At 38.8% G+C, this 22,390-nt stretch overlaps 1 protein-coding gene across 1 annotated transcript in view; it reads right to left on the bottom strand.

Annotated features, from left to right (window-relative positions):
- PPARGC1B (PPARG coactivator 1 beta) overlaps positions 1-22,390 on the bottom strand; it is a 516,583-nt gene that overhangs the window by 164,629 nt on the left and 329,564 nt on the right. Inside the window, exon 3 of the mRNA XM_044067742.1 lies at positions 3,460-3,678. Coding sequence (XP_043923677.1) covers positions 3,460-3,678 — 219 coding nt within the window. The remainder of the gene's footprint in view (positions 1-3,459; positions 3,679-22,390) is intronic.

Genomic DNA, 22,390 nt, shown 5'->3' with positions numbered 1-22,390 from the left:
ACACACACACACACACACACACACACACATATATATATATATATATATATATATATATATATATATATATATATATATATAGGTGAAGTAAGGTTGTTGACTAACAGCTCTAACTACTGTTTATGTGCAAAAAAATATCATTAATGCAACCATTATTTCCTAACCAAATAATGTGGGTAGGCAGCGGGGATGGAGCTGTGTATGTGTGATGAGACGACTGACCTTTCTGTTTACTACTGTAATTCAGGCTTTGCAGACTAATGTGCATTTGGGTGAAACAAGATGGAATGACACTGTTACTGGTTGTCTGCATCAAAAACACATTAATGAAAGGTTTTACTGGAGGGAAGTCAGCAATTTAAAAAAAACAGAAAGACAGAATACACGCATGCACATATATACATATTACAGCTGTATCTATCCATCTATCTAGCTATCTAGCTATTTGACTGTCACCAAATGCTCTTAAGATCAAATGAAGAAATAAATGCTCCCCACACCCCCTGATACCCTGCTAATTATATACACCAACTCCAAGATTGTACAATAGTGGGGTAAGGGCAAATTTCCTGACCTCACTGCACAATGATATTATGCAAAAGGCTATTGGCAAAAACCCTTTCAAAAGAACGTTTGCTCTTATTTACACCTGTAAAAAGCATTCTCCCATAGAAATGTTCACTGTTTTGAGTCTCAACTATATACACACACACACACACACACACACACACACATATATATATATATATATATATATATATATATGTATGTATGTATATATATATATATACATATATATATATATATATATATATATATATATATATATATATATATATATATATATATATACACACACATACATTATATATATATATATATATATATATATATATATATAAATATATACATATATTATATATATATGTGTGTGTGTGTGTGTGTGTAGACAGGGGTCCCATACAGAATGCTGACAGCTCACAATGCCAACACCATATGGCCGATGTTCAGAATATCGACAGTGGGGAAACGCGATCTCCCAATAGTGCAGAATGGAAAAATTTCCATTCTTGCACTGTAGTGCAATCTCAGAGTTGGTATATTAATGGTACGGGGGTGTGTGGTGGGCGGAGCACCCCACGGGGGTGCAGGGTTGCATAGCCCCCCTGCTAGCACAAAAAAGGAAATTTTATTTTCCTTTGTTGCGAAGTTGTGGTGTTGTCGATATTATGTGTGTCGACCATATGGCGTCAGCCGTATGGGTGACGGTGTTTTGGGCTGTCTGTGTTCTGTAGGTGATCCGTAGACAGATTTTATATATATATATATATATATATATATATATATATATATATATATATATATATTTATCTATATATGTGATTTTCTTCATGACAAAGGGTAATGGGATCAGACGACAGACCATCAGACTGGCACACTGGTGCTGTATGGTGGTGAAGCGAGAGTGGAGTCATGAGATTAAGGCCATAATTTCCAGGTCATTCTCTGACCTCATCCTCACACTTATGGTAGGAAACTTTATGTAGCTATCAATGATACAAGCTGTGAAAATAATATAAAATAAAATAAAAGGGTTGCTGAATTCAGCAATCTATAGGAATTAGGAGTACAGCTACTGTTCCTCCAGGATGAGAAGAGTCTCCTGAGGTGGACTGGGCATTGATATCTCCCATGAAGTTTATACCAGGTGAAGCCCAGTGGGTAAAGGGTGTAACACATAGCATGACACTGTGGATAGAATACACCTCTTGGTTTGCAAGGAACCCCAGCAGATGAGCTGGGTATTGTTACTCAACATAGGAAGGTCTAATCTGCTGTACTTAGGTTGCTATCACCATGACCCTCAACAACAAAAATGGCTTAGGAAATGAGCATATGGATGGAATATTTAAGCAGAGGAGCTGTACTTTATACTCTCATTAATAACATATATAACTCCAAGGCTACAACGTTCTAAAGGAAGTAATATTCTGACTTTCCGAGGTAATGCATGCTGTTAGTGAGGGAGTTGTACACAAAACCCCAAGTTGTGGGAGGCAGTGGCATCTGATAAAAATACTCTATTAAATTTGATGTTTTTAAATATTCTGCTTATATTTGTAGCACTGTACATTTTACTGTTTTGAGTTCCTACAACCACACAGTTGATTCATACAGTTTATTTATTTGACATTTGTTTAATTGACATTTGTTGACTGGGTTAGTCCAGCTGGGTCGGACCCCTTTTTGGTTAGTAAGGGTATTGTAGAAACAGTCCCATGTTATGAGCGGCAGTTGCATCTGCAAAAATATTGCATTTAATTTGATTTTTTTAAAAGAATCTGTGCATGTTTCTATCACTATACATTCGCTAAGAGATGCATAACTATACCTCTAGACAACCTTTGATGTGTCTGCAGTGTGAGGTGAGTCAGTGGTATACATATCCAAATATTTATGCTGTAATTTGATGTTATATACAAGTTTTACTAAAGTGATATTGCGCAAACTGTATCACAAACTTAAGGGAGATTGTTTATGGCTGCAAATGTGAATGTTTTATTGTATTTAAGTATCTTTTAAACTTCATTTCAAAAATGTTTCGTTAGCAACAGTTAAAGTGCTCTAGCCAGCATGCTTCACAAAGTTTAGGAAAGCGAGACCAACCATCACTAAGCTGATCTTGCTGTTTTCTATGCATTAGAACTTGCGCTGCTTTGCTAGATACGATTTCATGTTTTGTACTACCTTACTAAATGGTTTTGCAGATATCATGTTCCACAATAAACACAATAAATTTTCATGCAGACCAGTCCAGTATACTGTGTTGATACTAAGCCTTAAGTCTTCATCACTCCTATTTTGAGAACAGGTAGTAAGGTTGCCATGCATAGGATTGGTGAGTGGATGAAGAAAAAAAAAACAGAAGGGTAAAAAATGGGCCCGAACCATACTCTGTGTAAGCTTGGGAGAGTATTCTATAGCACAGAAAGAAAGAAGAAAGCAAAATCAGAAACTCAGCTGAAAAGTAGACAGCAGAAAAATGATGAAAAAATTAAATTAAGCATAAAAATATCTAAAAATATTTTGCCCTTGGCCTTACAGTATCATAGTCATTGGTTTGCTTGGTATTTACCTTTTGTGTCTTACACAAAATGGCAGAAATATGTCAAAATAAATAACTTAAAAGTGGTAAACATTCAGCAAACACTTTTCCTCATGTAATCACAAGCACACGGGCACATACATACACCTGTTTAATGAATAGTGGCCCAAGACAAAACTAGCTTTATCTGCTACATAATTTTATTTAGATGAATCTAAATGTGCAAGTATGCGTTTGGTTTTAAGCCTAAAATTAAAAAAATTCAGACCTTTTTGCCTATCATACCCATGCAGCCGGGTACTCTGAGGCTCATCCATTTCCACTTTAAACAGTAGGAAGGGGGGATTTCTTACTAGAGACGGTTCGTCAGCCTCTGGTGTGGGTGGAGTGAGAATGTCATAAGTTGGTATATTTGGCAATATACTGGTTGGCGCATCGAATGCGTCTGTCTGCGAAGGTGAAGCATCATCATCCAGAGTGGTGAAAGCTGATAAACCAAGGTCATCCGCATGTATGTCATCCAAAGTCTCAGTAAGGGCAGCCAACAGAGCTTCATTTTCAGTGTCTATAGTCTGTAATGAAAACAAAGAGAAAACCACCGCTTAGAGGGCCGAATACCATTTGTCCAAAGTTAAATATTGGTCTTTTTTTCTAACTAGTAATAATGTGATTACAAACTGTTCAAAATATTCTTTGCTGTTCTGGAGGAGGTAAAGAAAATGTTTTGAAAGCTTTAGACTGTTTCAGTAGAGATTGGCAGAGTTCCAACATGAAATTAACCTGAAATATTATGCTTTTAAGACTCTAGAGGCTTACTAGCAGAAGTCCTTTAATTAAAATACTGTTTTTTTTTCTGGCTTTAGCTTTCATCCCACCAAGTACTATGATCTGAACAAACCAACATCTCTTTATGACTTAACAAAATACTTCAACAGACTGTTTTGGAGTATAATTTACAGAAACAGACAATAGTACAGGAGAACATAATTAAAAAACCACATATACATAGAAATTCATTTCTAAGAAGGTTTTGTAAACAAACTAAAATTCAGTTTATGCACAAGCAAGACTTTCTTACTTGAATAACACTGACTTCTGCCACGTACCACTTATCTTACTTCCAGACTGCTTGCAAACTAGCTGATTTGTTTCAATCACAAATCATTGAATAAAATTCATTGAAAAAAAAACATTTTGTTGACAAGACATTTCATAGAATCATATTTCACAAAAAAATGTCAAAAACAGGACAAATTAATTTAAAACTGTTTTGAGAGGGGTGCAACCCCCCCCCTCGCTTCCCCTACCACTTTACCTAAAACTAACTCCAAAGTCACCCAACCAGAATGGAAAGAGAAAATACTACATAAAGTGAATCACTACTGGAACACAAACTCTTAAATATGTGGCTAAAACATGATTGCGGGCATTTGCAGGGTATAAACGATACCCTAGACTACACTAGTCTACATTCATTTGTAAATCCTACTATTCCAACATCATAAAAAAAAAAAAGCAGTGAATAGCAGTACTAGTCTACACTTTTTCTGTGAAATGTGATTCAGTGAAATGTGTAGTTGATGAAATAGGAATTCAATGAATTTTATTCAGCCATTTGTCATTCAACCTGATGAGCATTAGATGAAGTATATGGGAACCATATATATATATATATATATATATATATATATATATATATATATATATATATATATATATATATATATATATATATATATATTTATTATATGCATACATAGCTGCAGTACATACCATAAGGGGCTTTTGCTGACAGGGAAATTGCTCAGTTCTCAAATAGCAGCTGCAAAAAGATCTTTAAATGCAAGCTGTATGGCCTGTGATATCCAAAGAATGAGCACAGGAATTTGGAGGCAGTGAAAATATAAGCGAGGAAGAAACTGCTGTCTCATTAATAGGAACAATACTGAAAAATGTACCATTCCTAGCAGTGCCAACATTCCACAGGGGTTACATTGGATTTGCAAATTCACCAAACAGTATACATTCCTCCTTTCAAACTTCTCATACAATAACGCAGACAGCTAAACTCCCAATCTCAGAACTTCATACAGTCGGGCCGCGCTAGTCTCAGACCAATAGTTTTTAGCTTGTTAAATAAGCTGACAGCCCAGAATGATTAAATGCAAAATAACAAAACCACCCTTAATAACTCACAGAAAGTATCTCCCTCTCACCCAAACCCACCATGAATGACAAAGGACATGCTCAGTCACTGCAGTGTAAGTTACTTTATATAAGGGCATTACCAGGTGCCCATTCTGACAGCGATCAACCTGAAAAACTTTAGAAAAGAAAACTTTGCTACAGAAACTAGACTCACGTCTTAGGTGAAGCTAATACAGTCTGTGATGTTTAGCTGCATTACACTGTCCAGTTGTTTATTACTCATACTTCCTAATTTGGACAATGGCAGGTGCTCTGTTTGTCAGTGTCCTTGCATCTGAAATAAAGAAAACCATCCAACATCATTTGATGTTATTCTACTATACAGTCTCTCTGGACCATAGTAGGCTTCTTAAGCAAGGCAGATACTGAGTCAGAGGCAACAGAATAACAATAACCAAGCAAACCAATACAACACCTATGGATTCTGTAAAAGCAACATAACTAATGCACTGCAAATACAAAAACAAGAGTATGTCATGCAAGCCACGAACCAGTAATAACACAGGGCAAGAACTTTTAAAGGGAAAAAAGTAGATAATGTATTTAAGCAAGGATTTTATCAGCACTGTGAACATGATAAAAAACAGATTGGAATGTTCCCAAAGAGAAAATGTAGACTTGCCCTGAAAGCAATATTGCACTGTTGGGAGATAAGAGAGGCTGCTATAAAACTTAAATGATGTGTTAGTAAACATAATAAATTTTGGATGAAAAGAAAAAGAAAATGGTATATATTTGTACGTTTGTTTTCTGTTTTGTGTTTTGTATGAGACCAATAAAACTGTTTAATGTTAAAAAAAGATATGCTTCTGAAAACACTGCAAATGTGATTAATTTGCATAAAACTGATTTTTTTTTAAACAAGACATACTACAGATATCTTGGACAATGTAAACATTTGTCGTACCTTTTTAGAAGGTCTTAATTCGTTAGAAAGGCCTAGAACAACAGGTAGTTTAAAATACTGGGAATTTACTAAGCAAGTGTTGGCTGAATTTTGTTATTTGCTAGTAATTACAGGTGTGGGGGTAGCCACATTCAGTGATTTCCTGTCCTTGCATATTTAAACTGGTGCATGTGAAATAATTCCTGCTTTAAAACTTCAGCTTGGCAAGCTAAGAACTTGGTTATATTCAACTGGACGTATAAGAGAATTTAAGTACCTTTTAAAAATACAGTATTTAAATTGATTTAAACTGTGTATGAAGGAGTGTTGAAGGAATTTTTAACTGGTTATTCTGCTCTTCAGTAACTTGAACTAAAAGCTAGTGTTGGCTGAATTTTGTTATTTGCTAGTAATTACAGGCGTGGGGTAGCCACATTCAGTGATTTCCTGTCCTTGCATATTTAAACTGGTGCATGTGAAATAATTCCTGCTTTAAAACTTCAGCTTGGCAAGCTAAGAACTTGGTTATATTCAACTGGACGTATAAGAGAATTTAAGTACCTTTTATGCACTTTTACTTTTAAAAATACAGTATTTAAATTGATTTAAACTGTGTATGAAGGAGTGTTGAAGGAATTTTAACTGGTTATTCTGCTCTTCAGTAACTTGAACTAAAAGCTAGTGTTGGCTGAATTTTGTTATTTGCTAGTAATTACAGGTGTGGGGGTAGCCACATTCAGTGATTTCCTGTCCTTGCATATTTAAACTGGTGCATGTGAAATAATTCCTGCTTTAAAACTTCAGCTTGGCAAGCTAAGAACTTGGTTATATTCAACTGGACGATAAGAGAATTTAAGTACCTTTTATGCACTTTTACTTTTAAAAATACAGTATTTAAATTGATTTAAACTGTGTATGAAGGAGTGTTGAAGGAATTTTTAACTGGTTATTCTGCTCTTCAGTAACTTGAACTAAAAGCTAGTGTTGGCTGAATTTTGTTATTTGCTAGTAATTACAGGTGTGGGGGTAGCCACATTCAGTGATTTCCTGTCCTTGCATATTTAAACTGGTGCATGTGAAATAATTCCTGCTTTAAAACTTCAGCTTGGCAAGCTAAGAACTTGGTTATATTCAACTGGACGTATAAGAGAATTTAAGTACCTTTTATGCACTTTTACTTTTAAAAATACAGTATTTAAATTGATTTAAACTGTGTATGAAGGAGTGTTGAAGGAATTTTAACTGGTTATTCTGCTCTTCAGTAACTTGAACTAAAAGCTAGTGTTGGCTGAATTTTGTTATTTGCTAGTAATTACAGGTGTGGGGGTAGCCACATTCAGTGATTTCCTGTCCTTGCATATTTAAACTGGTGCATGTGAAATAATTCCTGCTTTAAAACTTCAGCTTGGCAAGCTAAGAACTTGGTTATATTCAACTGGACGATAAGAGAATTTAAGTACCTTTTATGCACTTTTACTTTTAAAAATACAGTATTTAAATTGATTTAAACTGTGTATGAAGGAGTGTTGAAGGAATTTTTAACTGGTTATTCTGCTCTTCAGTAACTTGAACTAAAAGCTAGTGTTGGCTGAATTTTGTTATTTGCTAGTAATTACAGGTGTGGGGTAGCCACATTCAGTGATTTCCTGTCCTTGCATATTTAAACTGGTGCATGTGAAATAATTCCTGCTTTAAAACTTCAGCTTGGCAAGCTAAGAACTTGGTTATATTCAACTGGACGATAAGAGAATTTAAGTACCTTTTATGCACTTTTACTTTTAAAAATACAGTATTTAAATTGATTTAAACTGTGTATGAAGGAGTGTTGAAGGAATTTTTAACTGGTTATTCTGCTCTTCAGTAACTTGAACTAAAAGCTAGTGTTGGCTGAATTTTGTTATTTGCTAGTAATTACAGGTGTGGGGTAGCCACATTCAGTGATTTCCTGTCCTTGCATATTTAAACTGGTGCATGTGAAATAATTCCTGCTTTAAAACTTCAGCTTGGCAAGCTAAGAACTTGGTTATATTCAACTGGACGTATAAGAGAATTTAAGTACCTTTTTATGCACTTTTACTTTTAAAAAGTACAGTATTTAAATTGATTTAAACTGTGTATGAAGGAGTGTTGAAGGAATTTTTAACTGGTTATTCTGCTCTTCAGTAACTTGAACTAAAAGCTAGTGTTGGCTGAATTTTGTTATTTGCTAGTAATTACAGGTGTGGGGGTAGCCACATTCAGTGATTTCCTGTCCTTGCATATTTAAACTGGTGCATGTGAAATAATTCCTGCTTTAAAACTTCAGCTTGGCAAGCTAAGAACTTGGTTATATTCAACTGGACGTATAAGAGAATTTAAGTACCTTTTTATGCACTTTTACTTTTAAAAAATACAGTATTTAAATTGATTTAAACTGTGTATGAAGGAGTGTTGAAGGAATTTTTAACTGGTTATTCTGCTCTTCAGTAACTTGAACTAAAAGCTAGTGTTGGCTGAATTTGTTATTTGCTAGTAATTACAGGTGTGGGGGTAGCCACATTCAGTGATTTCCTGTCCTTGCATATTTAAACTGGTGCATGTGAAATAATTCCTGCTTTAAAACTTCAGCTTGGCAAGCTAAGAACTTGGTTATATTCAACTGGACGTATAAGAGAATTTAAGTACCTTTTATGCACTTTTACTTTTAAAAATACAGTATTTAAATTGATTTAAACTGTGTATGAAGGAGTGTTGAAGGAATTTTAACTGGTTATTCTGCTCTTCAGTAACTTGAACTAAAAGCTAGTGTTGGCTGAATTTTGTTATTTGCTAGTAATTACAGGTGTGGGGGTAGCCACATTCAGTGATTTCCTGTCCTTGCATATTTAAACTGGTGCATGTGAAATAATTCCTGCTTTAAAACTTCAGCTTGGCAAGCTAAGAACTTGGTTATATTCAACTGGACGTATAAGAGAATTTAAGTACCTTTTATGCACTTTTACTTTTAAAAATACAGTATTTAAATTGATTTAAACTGTGTATGAAGGAGTGTTGAAGGAATTTTTAACTGGTTATTCTGCTCTTCAGTAACTTGAACTAAAAGCTAGTGTTGGCTGAATTTTGTTATTTGCTAGTAATTACAGGTGTGGGGGTAGCCACATTCAGTGATTTCCTGTCCTTGCATATTTAAACTGGTGCATGTGAAATAATTCCTGCTTTAAAACTTCAGCTTGGCAAGCTAAGAACTTGGTTATATTCAACTGGACGTATAAGAGAATTTAAGTACCTTTTTATGCACTTTTACTTTTAAAAAATACAGTATTTAAATTGATTTAAACTGTGTATGAAGGAGTGTTGAAGGAATTTTTAACTGGTTATTCTGCTCTTCAGTTATTCCCACCCACCCTGTTTTTGTTTTGGTGTTAATCTTAGTGGCATTGAAACTGCCCGCCCCTCAGCCTGCCTCTGGGCCCATCTCATTTGCTCACTCAACTGAGTGCAGTGAGATCATATTCTGATTTCAGGCACTCCTACTGTGTACAAAGAGAGCATCTGGGAAATAGAAAAAAAAAAATTAAGCTTATTTCCTGCCTTTCTTGTTAAGTGGTACAGACTATTTGTAGGCTTCTGAGCCCCGAAGCCCTTCTGTGTTTGAGGGAAGCCTTCTAGCTTGTTTTTTTTTCTTGTAACTAGCCAGTTTTCTAGTTTCAGCACTCAAATCTGTTTCTTTGATCTCAGCACTTGTTCAGAAAAAAAAAAAAAAAATTTCATTTGCTTTTACTGTACTTGTGTTTTTACCTACTTCTTTTTACTTTTGCATCATCTTAAAATACTCAATTGTATTTATTACTGCTTGGTGTAACTCATTCTAAGCCTTTTGGTTTAAACACTTGGGCTTCGGACCAGTTAGTTGTTTTGCACTGAGAGGTTTGTGGTCTGCACTGTTGTGGCAGAACAGGTAGCTTACATCCTTCTAGGTTGAGAACTGCTGATTGAGGGCTCAGTGTCTGTTATTCTAAAAGTGTATTAATTCTGGTTTAAGCACTTGGGCTTTCAAGCCAGTTATTTTACATTAAGAGGGTTCGTGGTCTGCACTCTTGTGGGAGGAGAGGCTGGACTCTGCCCTTCTGAGCTGGGAATTTCTGGTTAAAGGCTTATAGTGCATGCATATCTGAACTGTTTCTTACTGAAGTTGGTGCGCCTTGTTTGCTGTGGCATAGACTGGATTCGGGCCTGCTGGATCTAGCTTTGTTTGTGTAACTTGAGCACTAATCCAGACATTCTCTAAAGTATTCAATGGTATTTATTACTGCTTGGTTGTAACTTGATTAAAGTGTAGCTATCATTCAAGTCTTTTGGATTAAGCACTTGGGCTTCAGACCAGTTGTTTTACATTAGGAAGGTTTGTGGCAAGCACTGTGGTGGCAGGACAGGTAGCTTTCATCCTTCTAAGTTGGGAACTGCTGATTGAGAGCCCAGTGTCCAAGTGTATTAGTTCTGGTTTAGGCACTTGGGCTTCAGGCCAGTTATTTTACATTAAGAAGGTTCGTGGACTGCACTCTTGTGGGAGAAGAGGCTGGACTCTGCCCTTCTGAGCTGGGAATTTTCTGGTTAAAGGTTTATAGTGCCTGAATATTTGAACTGTATCTTACTGAAATTGGTTCACCTTGTTTGCTCCATCATAGACTAGATCCAGGCCTACTGAATCTAGCTTTGTTTATATACTTGTTGTTTGTTTGCTTGTTATTTCCTGGAAGCTAATTCACCTAATAACTTCTCAGCTTCTGTGGATCACTAGTGATATCTGCATTGCTTACTGTACTTATTTCCTTGTTTCACTTGAAAGAAAGTTACTGTTTGTCGTTTTGCATTTAGTTACTTGTATCACATTGCACTCAAGTTACCTGGCACTTGCTCACTAAAGCAATTATATAAGTCAGCACTAAAAATTAAAAGCACTACACCCTCACTCCCCACTGGCCCTTGTTTTCAATTAAGGATTTCCCAATATTATTCTAGCATGTCCAAAGGTCAGTTGTCAATCTCCTCTCCGGTCCAGCTGGTGAATCTGGGAATCTTGAGGCAATGTTATAACTGCCTCATGTACACAGACAACCCTCTCCTCCTCCCACATAACACAAATACTTGAGAGATGCAGCTATTTAGCCAAACTGGAGGCTGAGCTCTCTCAACTCAGGACTGGCAAGACCAGACAGGAGGAGAAGGCAACTACACACACCACAAAACCAGCCTCACATAATGCTACCACTCCACTGAATCAAACACATAAACACACAAAGACATACTCCAAGGCTCTGAGTAAAAATTTACCTAAACAGCAGAGGCCTCCAAAGCAGACACCCAAACAACTGCTACCTCAAGACACCCCACAAGCAACACATAAACCACAAAAGCAGTGTGCAAAGCAGTCACAGCCCTTAAGGCCAAATACAACACCAAACATACTTGTCATAGGTGACTCCATAGTCAGACACACTGACGTCCCACTCACCAGGCTGAACAAGGAGAGGGTCACAGTAAGCTGCCTATCGGGCTAGAATCCGCCACATAACACAAGCACTGGGTCACTCCACAGCAAGTACAAATATGACACAGTCATTGTCCATGCTGGTGTGAGCGACCTGAGACGCACCTCCCTGGACTGCATGAAAAGAGACATAGAGGAGCTCTCTGATTATGTAGCCCAGGCAGGTATGACCCTAACCCTGAGCAGTATCCTTCCTTCACCAAGAATGATGCCACAATATAGAGACAAGATGATCAGCTTTAACAATTGGCTTAATTTCTGGTGTCATTCAAAGGGGATCCAGTGTCTGTCTGGCTGGGATGACATGCTTGACAAGCCACGCTGCCTTGCACCTGTCACCCCTGGGATTCCGGATATTGGCTAAGGCTCTTGCCACCCCCATAGTGCCTTTTTTAGGCAAGGCTCAAATTCTAAACCTACCACCCTAGAAAACAAAAATGGGAAGAAATTGAGAGTAATGCTGCTCAATGCCAGAAGTCTAAATCTCAAAATGCACTTTCGAGGCCCTTCTCAGTATGGAGAACATCGATGTCTGTGCTGTAACTGAAACCTGGTTCAAGGCTCCTGAGAGCACCCGGCACTATTAGGTTTTACCTCATATCATGCGTTCCGCCCCAAAACCCGGACCACTCCACAAAAGGAGGGTGTATCCATATTCATAAAGGATACTCACACCTCCAGGTTGGTGGCAACGCATGAAGCTTTGGAAACCATCCAGGTGCAACTAACAATAGGCAAAACTGCTCTACAAATTGTAGCATGCTACAGGCCACCCTCTCAAACTCAGGAACCCCACACAGCCTTCCTGAAGACACTGGAGGGTATAAATGTATCTCCAAACACCATCATATTGGGTGACTTCAACTACCGAATATAGACTGGGAACATTACTCAAGCCCTAACTTTCTAGCCCAACGGTTCCTGGAGTTCATAAATTCAAATGCCATGGAACAGCTAGTCACTGTTCCCACGAGAGGAGAAAATATACTAGATCTCATTGTCACAAACATGGGGACAAAATGCTCCACACCGGAAGTATATCCCTCATTGGTGAGATCTGATCATAAACTAATCTCACTGGAAATCCACATCCCCCCACCCCAAACAAATAAGACCATAGTGAAGAACTTCTCTAAAGCAAACTTCACACTACTCAAGTCTGGTGTGGTATCCTTCAAGGCCCTGAGTCAGAGGAAACCACATCCCAAGCTGGAAGCACTTACAAATGCCTTCTATGAACACCTCCAGGACTGCATGGATCAGGCAATCCCAAATAAAACCAAGACTCTTTCCACAAAGGGCAAACGTCCAGTCTGGTGGACCCCAGCCATTAACAAACTTTACAATAAGAGGAGAAAGCTATTACATGATAGAACAAAATCCATAAAAGGGAAGTCACCCCTGATCATTATTAGTAAAAATTACGAGCACTCATAAAATCAACTAAGGCCAATTTTGAGAGAAAAATTGCCATGGATTCAAAGGACAATCATAAGGCCTTTTCAGCTATGTTAGGAACCTGGGTGGAAACTCACAGATATGCTCAGAATTAGTCCAAAATGATACAAAATCACTGAACCCACAGACATTGCCAACATACTGGCAGACAGGTTCAGTGCAAACTTCACCCCTCTCCCCTAAAGGAGAGATAACTATCCCAGCCGAGTGTAGCCTCCCGACATCTCAAATGCGCAGGTGAAAGCTGCTCTCTCTAAAGCTAAAAACACAGCATCAATGGGACCGGATGGTGTCCCGTGTGCTACACGAGCTAAATGAGGAATTAAACCCGCACATAAGGCAGCTGTTTAATCTCAGCCTTACCACAGGATACGTGCCCAAGGAGTGGCGTGACGGCAACTGTGGTCCCACTCCACAAAGGTGGGACCCTGGTAATTACCGCCCATAAGCTTAACAAGTCTAGTCTGCAAAGCTATGGAGAGGATCATAATGGAGCTCATAAACAAAGATATAGGGGACTTGCAGACATTGGACCCGACCCAGTTTGGCTTTGTCAAGGGAAGATCATGCCTTTTGAACTTGGTCGACTTCTTGAAATAGTCACCAAGGCCATTGATGAGGAAAGGCAGTCCATACAGCCTACCTTGACCTTGCAAGGCTTTCACACAATACCCCACTCGGGTATTGTAGAAAAACTTACCAGCTTAAATGTAAACCCATATGTCACAAGATGGGTTGCAAACTGGCTTAAGGACAGAACCCACAGGGTTAGAGTTGCTGGCTGTGTCAGACTCCAGCCGGTCACAAGTGGTGTCCCACAGGGCTCGGTCCTTGGCCCCTATTGTTTGGCATCTACTTCTCAGAAGTACAGGCCAACATGGGAGGACTTTGGCTGACAAAGTTTGCAGATGACTGCAAACTGCCATAGTGGAAAGTGCATCGGACACTGATATCCTTCAGAAGGGACTCACGGAAACAGATAGCTGGTGCCAGAGCCATGGCCTGAAGTTAAACGCCAAAAATGTATAGTCATACCCTTGGGAAAAACAAGGTAACCCCAAGCTACCATATAGGTGGCAATCCACTAAGCACAGAAGAGGTTATCAGGGACCTGGGGACCCAGGTTGACAGTGGCCTTTCTTTGACACTCACATTGCTAAAGTGGTTAGAAAGACCTTCTACATTGCCCACCTGATCATGAAGGGATTCACATCCAGATCTAGTGAGGTCATTGTTCCCCTGTACTCTTCACTTATCAGACCAATGATCGAGTACAATGCCCCATTCGGGATGTATCTCACCCGACATCTGCAGCAATTGGAGAGACCCCAAAAGTTCCTCACCAAAAGGATAAAGGGACTCCAAAATCTGTCATATGCTGCCAGATTGAAGAAACTCCAGCTCTATTCAGTCGCATACCATCTGCTCAGAGGTGACATGTGCCTGACATACAAGGCCATGTCCAACCCGGAATTAATGGACATGCTCCACCTCAAAAAATCCAAATCCACCAAAACCACTAGAGCAAGCGACTTAAACCTTAGCACGGATATAAATAGGACGTGCTGGAGGGATAGATTTATCACTCAGAGACTCCCTATGCTGTGGAATAAAATCCCGGTCCATGTGAGGCAGAGCACCTCGCTGACTCTGTTCAAGAGAAATCTAGACCTGTGGATGGGAGATCGTAGGTTTACCCCGGGAATCATCTCTGGGTCACTGCTGGACAGAGGCACAACAAACTAATGGGCACAGTATTTTTTCTTATAAGGGGTGGCTTAAGCCACAATAATTTGGGCTAGGCTTATAAATGCCTTAGGGCAGATAGCCTAGTATAAACCTATGAACCTATGAACCTATAAGTGGTTCAGTCCTGGTTTAGTTCCGCAGTGTTTTGATTGAAAAATGTTATGTACTTACCATAACACTAGATCTGCATTGAGAATTCAGCTTTCTTTAATGGATAAGACTTACCATACCACTCATGCTCTGCTCAGCAGATAAATCTTTCTCAGTCTACTTAAGCACCACCTCTTTCCATCACACCTAGCCCCTCCTCCATTTTCTGGCCAAGCTAAAGAAAGTGAGATACAGCAGATTTGCAATAAACCTTCCATTACTTAAACATTGTGTGCGTGTATGTGTGTGTGTGTTGGTTAATGAAGACCGAATTCTCCAAGCAGATCTAATTGTATTGTAAGTATATAACCTTTACATCTACTAACAGTCTTCATTATCCAATAGAATATTGCCCATAGCTAACTTGCCTTGGTGATAGGTTTGGCAGGAATTGAGTCTTCAGCTAACTCTCCTATCTGCCAGAATTGGGAAACATGTTCACACTATGACTAAAAAAAAAAGACTAGACTTACAAAGAATGTCTAGTTTTTGCCTAGCTCATAAATCCCAAGGGGGATCAAATATCAAAGTGCATGTGATGGCAATTGCGCTGTTAATGTACCAAGAAGGACTAAACAGATCACAGTCATCTCTTCACTCAGCCTAGCCATTGTGCTGCCACAAAAGACAGGAATGGGAGCAAATTGCATAGTGGATGATGCTACAAGGGGCTGTCAATACCAAGCATTTGGGGGAAGTACAGATGCCTAGGGAACAGGACACTTCATAATACTTGAACTGGCATTGATACATTCCAATTCCTTACATAAGCAGCCAATCTACATTGAAAGATGATGTAAGCCAAAATTATGGTGCACTTTAGCTAAGGAAGCTAACATACCAGGGCTGACTAATTCAGTGCTAATCTTTCACTTCAAAAGACTGGAAGTACCTGAAACAAGAGCTATACACATGCTTCTGTGTATCACAGACCAGATTCCCAAGGATGTCCTTATACTGTTTGGCAGGGGCTTTGATTGCTTTTTCCTCTAAACCTTAATAAGCCATGGATTTAATGAATGCCCTGAAAGCCCTCTTTAGGACATCAGTGTCCACCAATGGGCCTCATGAACTGCACTTATGTGCCATCATCACCATGACAGAAGGACCATCCCTGCTAAGTTAACGACTATGATGGATGTTCTCAATTTAAGCCAATCAAGTAGCATCACACTTCCGGGAACCGCAGCAAATGTAATGAACTGCTGAAGTGGATCCTGATACTGTGACTCAAAAAGAAGCCTGACTTGGGCAGCATCAAAGTAGGAAAAATGAGCAAATTCAAACCTAACCAACCTTTTTCAAGAGAAGCGCAATTGCATTTGAAAAGAGATCAGACACTTTAAGGGCAATCATCACAGAAAAATAGAGTTCTCAAATGGCCAACATCTGTAAGTTGATAGAGGACTAATACTGAGGCCATCTTTCAGGGGCAAGCCTTGGGCATACTGTGATCCTGTGCGATCATATTTCCAAAGAATCATTGTACACCAATGGGATTACACATACTAATGCGGTGATAGACCACAGCATGCTGTAAAACAGGTGACCACAGTGGACATACAAAATTCAGCACCAAGAAGAAGGCAGAGCTGGCAGAAAAATCTACACAAGGACCCATGCGTAGGCATAGTCAATTCTGTGCCCTTGCTGACTTTGAAAAATAATCTGATATGCACTCCATAGGGAATCCAGATGTGCACACCTGGAAACCACCACCACTTCTTGTACAGGGAAGAAGAAGTAAAAGCCGAAAGCATTACCATGATACAGTTGCCCCATCCATTCCTGTTGTTGTCAACATCCTTCACCGATGTACTGCAAACAGGAAGTTGAGCTAAGCAGCAAGTGTCTCCCTGGAATAAGCCACACCAACAACTCATCTGACAAAGTAAACAACAATGACATAGAAAAACAAGGTCTCTTCTGGTGGAATCCATGGCATGCTGTAAGAAAGTACAGTTCAGTACAGTTGTGTAAGTAAACCTACCACAGTACTAGAAGTTCAAACAGATGACTGCTGCAGTAACTTCTAGCTAAAGGGGAAATATTTTGTCAAGGATCAAACATCCAGCCAGTATACAAAGTTTATTTGGGTAACTTACTCACATCCATATATCTGTTGGAGCACAAGGGTGTTAGTATAAAAGGGGATGTTTAGACAAAAATTTTCAGAGCCTTCTAGTTCCCATTGAAGGGAGGCTATATCTGTATCCCTATGTTATAGCAGGAAAAGGGGGAGGGGAACCCCATCCTAGCTAAGGGACAGAAAGGGGAGAAAAGGATATGTATTAGAAAGTGGATAGATAGATAGATAGATAGATAGATAGATAGATAGATAGATAGATAGATAGATAGATAGATAGATAGACAGACGGATGGATGGATGGATGGATGGATGGATGGACAGATAGATAGATAGATAGATAGATAGATAGATAGATAGATAGATAGATAGATAGATAGATAGATAGATGGATAGACAGATAGATAGATAGATGGATAGATAAATAGATAAAAATATATGGGGGATGGTGGAAGGGTGGTAGTACTGCAACAGTTATCTATTTGAACATCCATCATTATGATATTTACTTACAGAGTTGTACAGTGTTCAGTCATAAATCACTATTGCAGTACTTTCTAGCTAGATGGGATGATTGCCAAAACTTAGATAGAAAGGGTGGAGGAAGTAAGCTCAGAACCCAGGAAGCTGAAAAGTATAAATCTAGCAAAAGCAGTTTGGCTCCAGTAAAAAAGAGTCAGTTTTGTAATATTTAGTACAAGTGTTCACAGGTGACCAAGTTGCTGCCTTTCAAAATGGCCACAGATGTAGCCACACTTCTGGTGGAATCTGAGGGGGGAGTCTTTCCATGATGGGAGTAGAAAAACAGAATAGGACTGGACAACCATTTTGAACTTCTCTGTTTAGAAAATGGAAGTCTTTTTTTTCTTCCCCAGAAAGAAGATAAAGAGCTAATCAGAATTTCTAAAGTCTGTAATTCCCATGCTGCATGGTTGATGCTGACATTCCCACATTAGCAGTAGGCTAAAGCATGACTACTTGACTTGAATGGCTTTAGATGTTGGGTCAAAGAATACATGACTAGTCACAGGACAGCAGCACACACTACAACTCGGACATCACCACCTTGTGCTGCTCTTACTCTCTGTAACTGTGTGCAATCCACATTCAAAGAACAAATTGACTTAAACATGCAACACAGGTGTGTGTGTGTGTGTGTGTGTGTGTGTGTGTGTGTGTGTGTGTGTGTGTGTGTTTGGGGGGGGCAAGTACAAGCACATAACACTGTAAGGAGCGCTGCCATCCTCTAATTTCAATACGGATTCTGAACAACAACATTCTGAACTGCACAACATAATTTTACCATGCCATCAGAAATGCTTTTATATGACAGATCATTTCATGCAAGGAACCAGACAGAGAGAAACACACAACCATCGTAAAGTTCATGATGAAATGAGCACAGCAATAAAATTATTTACACCTCCCATCTTCATTCGACAGTCCATTAGAATGAAGCATTGGTGAGGGACTCAATGTACTTCTGAGTCCATGGGCTCATTATCTGAAGCAATGCTGTTTTACCATGCAACTTCAGTAGCAGGCCCCCCTTCAGTCCATTGTGACTATATGTATTCTTCTGTACAAAGATGGCAGGCTTGCTAAGTATGTGATGCTTTTGCTAGGATGAACTGTTGTTTCCCTACCAATATAGTGACGGTGCTTATTAGGGGGCAAGATTATTATTGTATTGGGGGGAAGCACTTTTGCAGTGAAGGCCAGGTAACTGAACAGACTGAATAAGATACACATATCCTTCATTTAGGACTGCACCAACAAAATGTCCAGCTCTCAAGAAAAAAAAAAAAAAATTCTTGCAGACAAAAATAGTCCCCAGTTATACAATGTCTTACATAGTCTCCAAATTCACCATTCCATAAGGCCAGCTCTAAATCAGAGAAAGGTGGTTGGTATATTGACTTTTGCACAGTGGCTCAAGCTGATGATAATACTAAAAGACTTGTCTCCATTAGTGTTTCAGTGAAGAAATTGTTAAAAAAATTGTTATAAATTGCTAAAGGTTTGACTTAACTTGCTGACAGTGGTAACTCTGGCACAATTTAGTCATTACAAGTCAAAGTATCTTCAACAAATAATCCAAAACAGTGGTCTGAGTGCCCAAAATTAAAACTAGTAAACCTGGAATAAGGCACAAACGAAGCTCAACGTTCAGGGTTTGATTCTCACCTTAGGTAAACATGGTTAGGTTTAAAAAGTCCCCATGGATCATTAAAAGAATGACTTTTCTACTCAACCTGATGGACTTCTTTGAGAAGGTCACAAAAGCAATGGATGAGAAAAAAACAGTTCACAACGGCTATGTTGACCTGGCCAAGGCATGTGACGCAATACACCACTCGGTTATTGTTGACAAACTCAAGAGGTTAGGTATAAACCATTATGTCACCCAGTGGATAGCCAGCTGGCTGACAGACAAGACTCAGTGATTTAAAATTGGGAGTCCACCTCTACAAAGAGGCCAGTCATAGGCAGACTTCCACAAGGGTCAGCACTCAGACTACTCCTTTTTGGTAAAACCAAAACACAGCCACAAACTAAGTCCGTACCACCAAAAAAGAAGAAGAAACTGCACGTTGTATCCAGCTGCCCAAATAAATAATCTTGCAAGCATGAAAAAATAACGTACTATTTATTGCAAAAAACAAGAAATCACATAAAGCGCTTTTTGTCAGGCTACATGTCCCAACTTCTTCAGATATTTAAACAACGTAAAACACAGACTATATAGGAAGTGAACAATCAGCTGATTCCTGAACCAAACAGGAGTCAAGTTACTCTTAAAGTGGCACGCACCCTCATTCATTACCTAAAATGTAGCTAAAGCAGCTCTCATCTACACATATTATCCTCCTGTATTAAAGAAATGTATTCAATTAAGTGCATATTACAACTTAGAAATTTGACTAGGAATTGATTATTATACTGTATTTAATATGTTTTACATACACCATTGTCTTGGAGTGTATTTGATTTTAGCTCCTTAAGGTTAGGTGTGCTGGTTTTATGTGTTTTTAAGTCTTGTTTCACTTGAATACAAATATAAATATAAATATACAAACAACTTTAAATTCAACAACAATTGTATTAACATTTCACAATAGACAAATATTGGTTTTATGTCTTTTTATACTATTTAGTTACTATTTTGAAACATTGTTTTAAAATAATGCGTAGATGAGAGCTGCTTTAGCTACATTTTAGGTAATGAATGAGGGTGAGTGCCACTTTAAGAGTAACTGACTCCTGTTTGGTTCAGGAATCAGCTGACTGTTCACTTCCTATATAGTCTGTGTTTTATGTTGTTTAAACATCTGAAGAAGTTGGGACATGTAGCCTGACGAAAAGCGCTTTATGTGATTTCTTGTTTTTTGCAATAAATAGTATGTTATTTTTTCGAGCTTACAAGATTATTTATTGGGGCAGCTGGATACAACGTGCAGTTTCTTCTGCTTTTTTGGTGGTACTCCTTTTTGGTATTTACTTCTCTAAAGTCAAGGCCAATGTCAATGGCCTCTAGCTGACTAAATTTGCAGATGATTGCAAACTAGGAGCAGTCACAGAATCCCCTTCCAACACAAATGTTCTCCAGGAAGGGATGAAACAGACAAATAACTTGTGTCAGAGCCATGGACTAAAACTAAATGCCAAGAAATGCATAATAGCACCCTTCGGGAAGTCATCCATCCCTGGTAACTATCTTATTGACAATACACCCCTAAGAGCTGACCCAGTAGTCAGGGAATTTGGGACACACATAGATAGTTATCTAGCCTTTGAGCATCACATGTCTACAATGGTGAGGAAATCCTTGAGCAACTTATAAACAAAGGTATGGCTTCAAGGTCCAATGAGGTCATTGTTCCATTTCACTTGGCATTCATCAGACCTGTCACTGAGTACAATGCCCATTTGGTATGTACCTGACCAGGCACATCCAACAGCTGGAGCATCCACAGAGGTTCCTCACTAAAAGAATATAGAGCATAAGTAAACATGTCCTATGCAGACTGCCTCAAAGCCCTATACCTGTATTCTGTCTGCTACAGGCTGTTGATGGGAGATCTATGTCTGGCATGCAAGATATCATCAGAGCCCACCCTGATGGACCTCTTGCATATCTGCAAAACAAACAGCACCAGAATCACATGTTCTAAAGACTTAAGCCTTGGCTGTGATATAAATAGGAACTGCTGGAGAGACAGGTATGCATCCCAGAGACTACCCCTTCTCTGGAACAGGCTCCTCATCCATACAATGTAAATTTCCTCCCAAACTCAATTCAATTGCAACTTGGACAACTGGATGAATAACAGGAAATTTATCCCTGGTTTGGTACCTATGTCTCTAATGGACACAGGCAACCTGTAAATGCTTCATCCCCCAGTCCACTGCTTGTAAATGTTTCATCTCCAAAACTCCTACTTACACTTATCAAGGCTACCACAACTTGTCAGAAATTTGGGATTCATGGCTAGGCTGAAAAAAGACCCCTGTGGTCATTAGCCTAGTACACACTTATGACCCTATAATAGTACATGGGCAGTACCTTTGCCCACATTGCCAACAGCCCAGGTTAGAAGAGTAGCCAAATAGCAATGAAAGGTATAACTGTTCTCAAGTAATATGGAGGAAAAATGAGGGAATTTTTAAATGCTTTGTAAGAAAAAACAAAGCTGCAGGGCAGGTACTTGTGGGCACATATACCGTCAAGCTTATAGTCGTGTCACAGCATGTTTACAGCTCACTGCATGCAGAGGATAATGGGACAACACAAACATTAAAAGACTTACCTGCCACAGTGAGACAGCCTCAAGTCTCTACTGCTCTGCTCACCCTTCTTCATGAAGGAAGTAAATAGATAATAATGGGAAATGGGAGTGATGCTTTAAGGTTCTGTGGTCAGCACCATGTCCTTTCCCCATAACAGTTCTACCTGACCCAGTCCTTAGCCTAGCCACCATCACTGACTTAGATAAGGGAAAAGGAGTTAGCACATGCCCTCTGAATTAATGGAAAAGGTGGATAAATGCTCCATCTCTTGTAATGCCATACACCACGGCTAGGAGCTATGTCTCTCTTATCTTTAGTTCAGATGGTCATATCTTCACCACTCTCTCTATTTTATAAATAGATGAAGCGGACATAAGTAAAGGATATTTGTTTTTTGTTTTTTTTTTTTCCATATTTCAGAATTACCAA

The sequence above is a fragment of the Protopterus annectens genome, chromosome 3.part1 (genome assembly GCF_019279795.1).
Source record: "Protopterus annectens isolate FY-2018-M chromosome 3.part1, PAN1.0, whole genome shotgun sequence".
NCBI lineage: Eukaryota > Metazoa > Chordata > Ceratodontiformes > Protopteridae > Protopterus > Protopterus annectens.
This window is presented reverse-complemented; position numbering and strand designations above follow the sequence as displayed.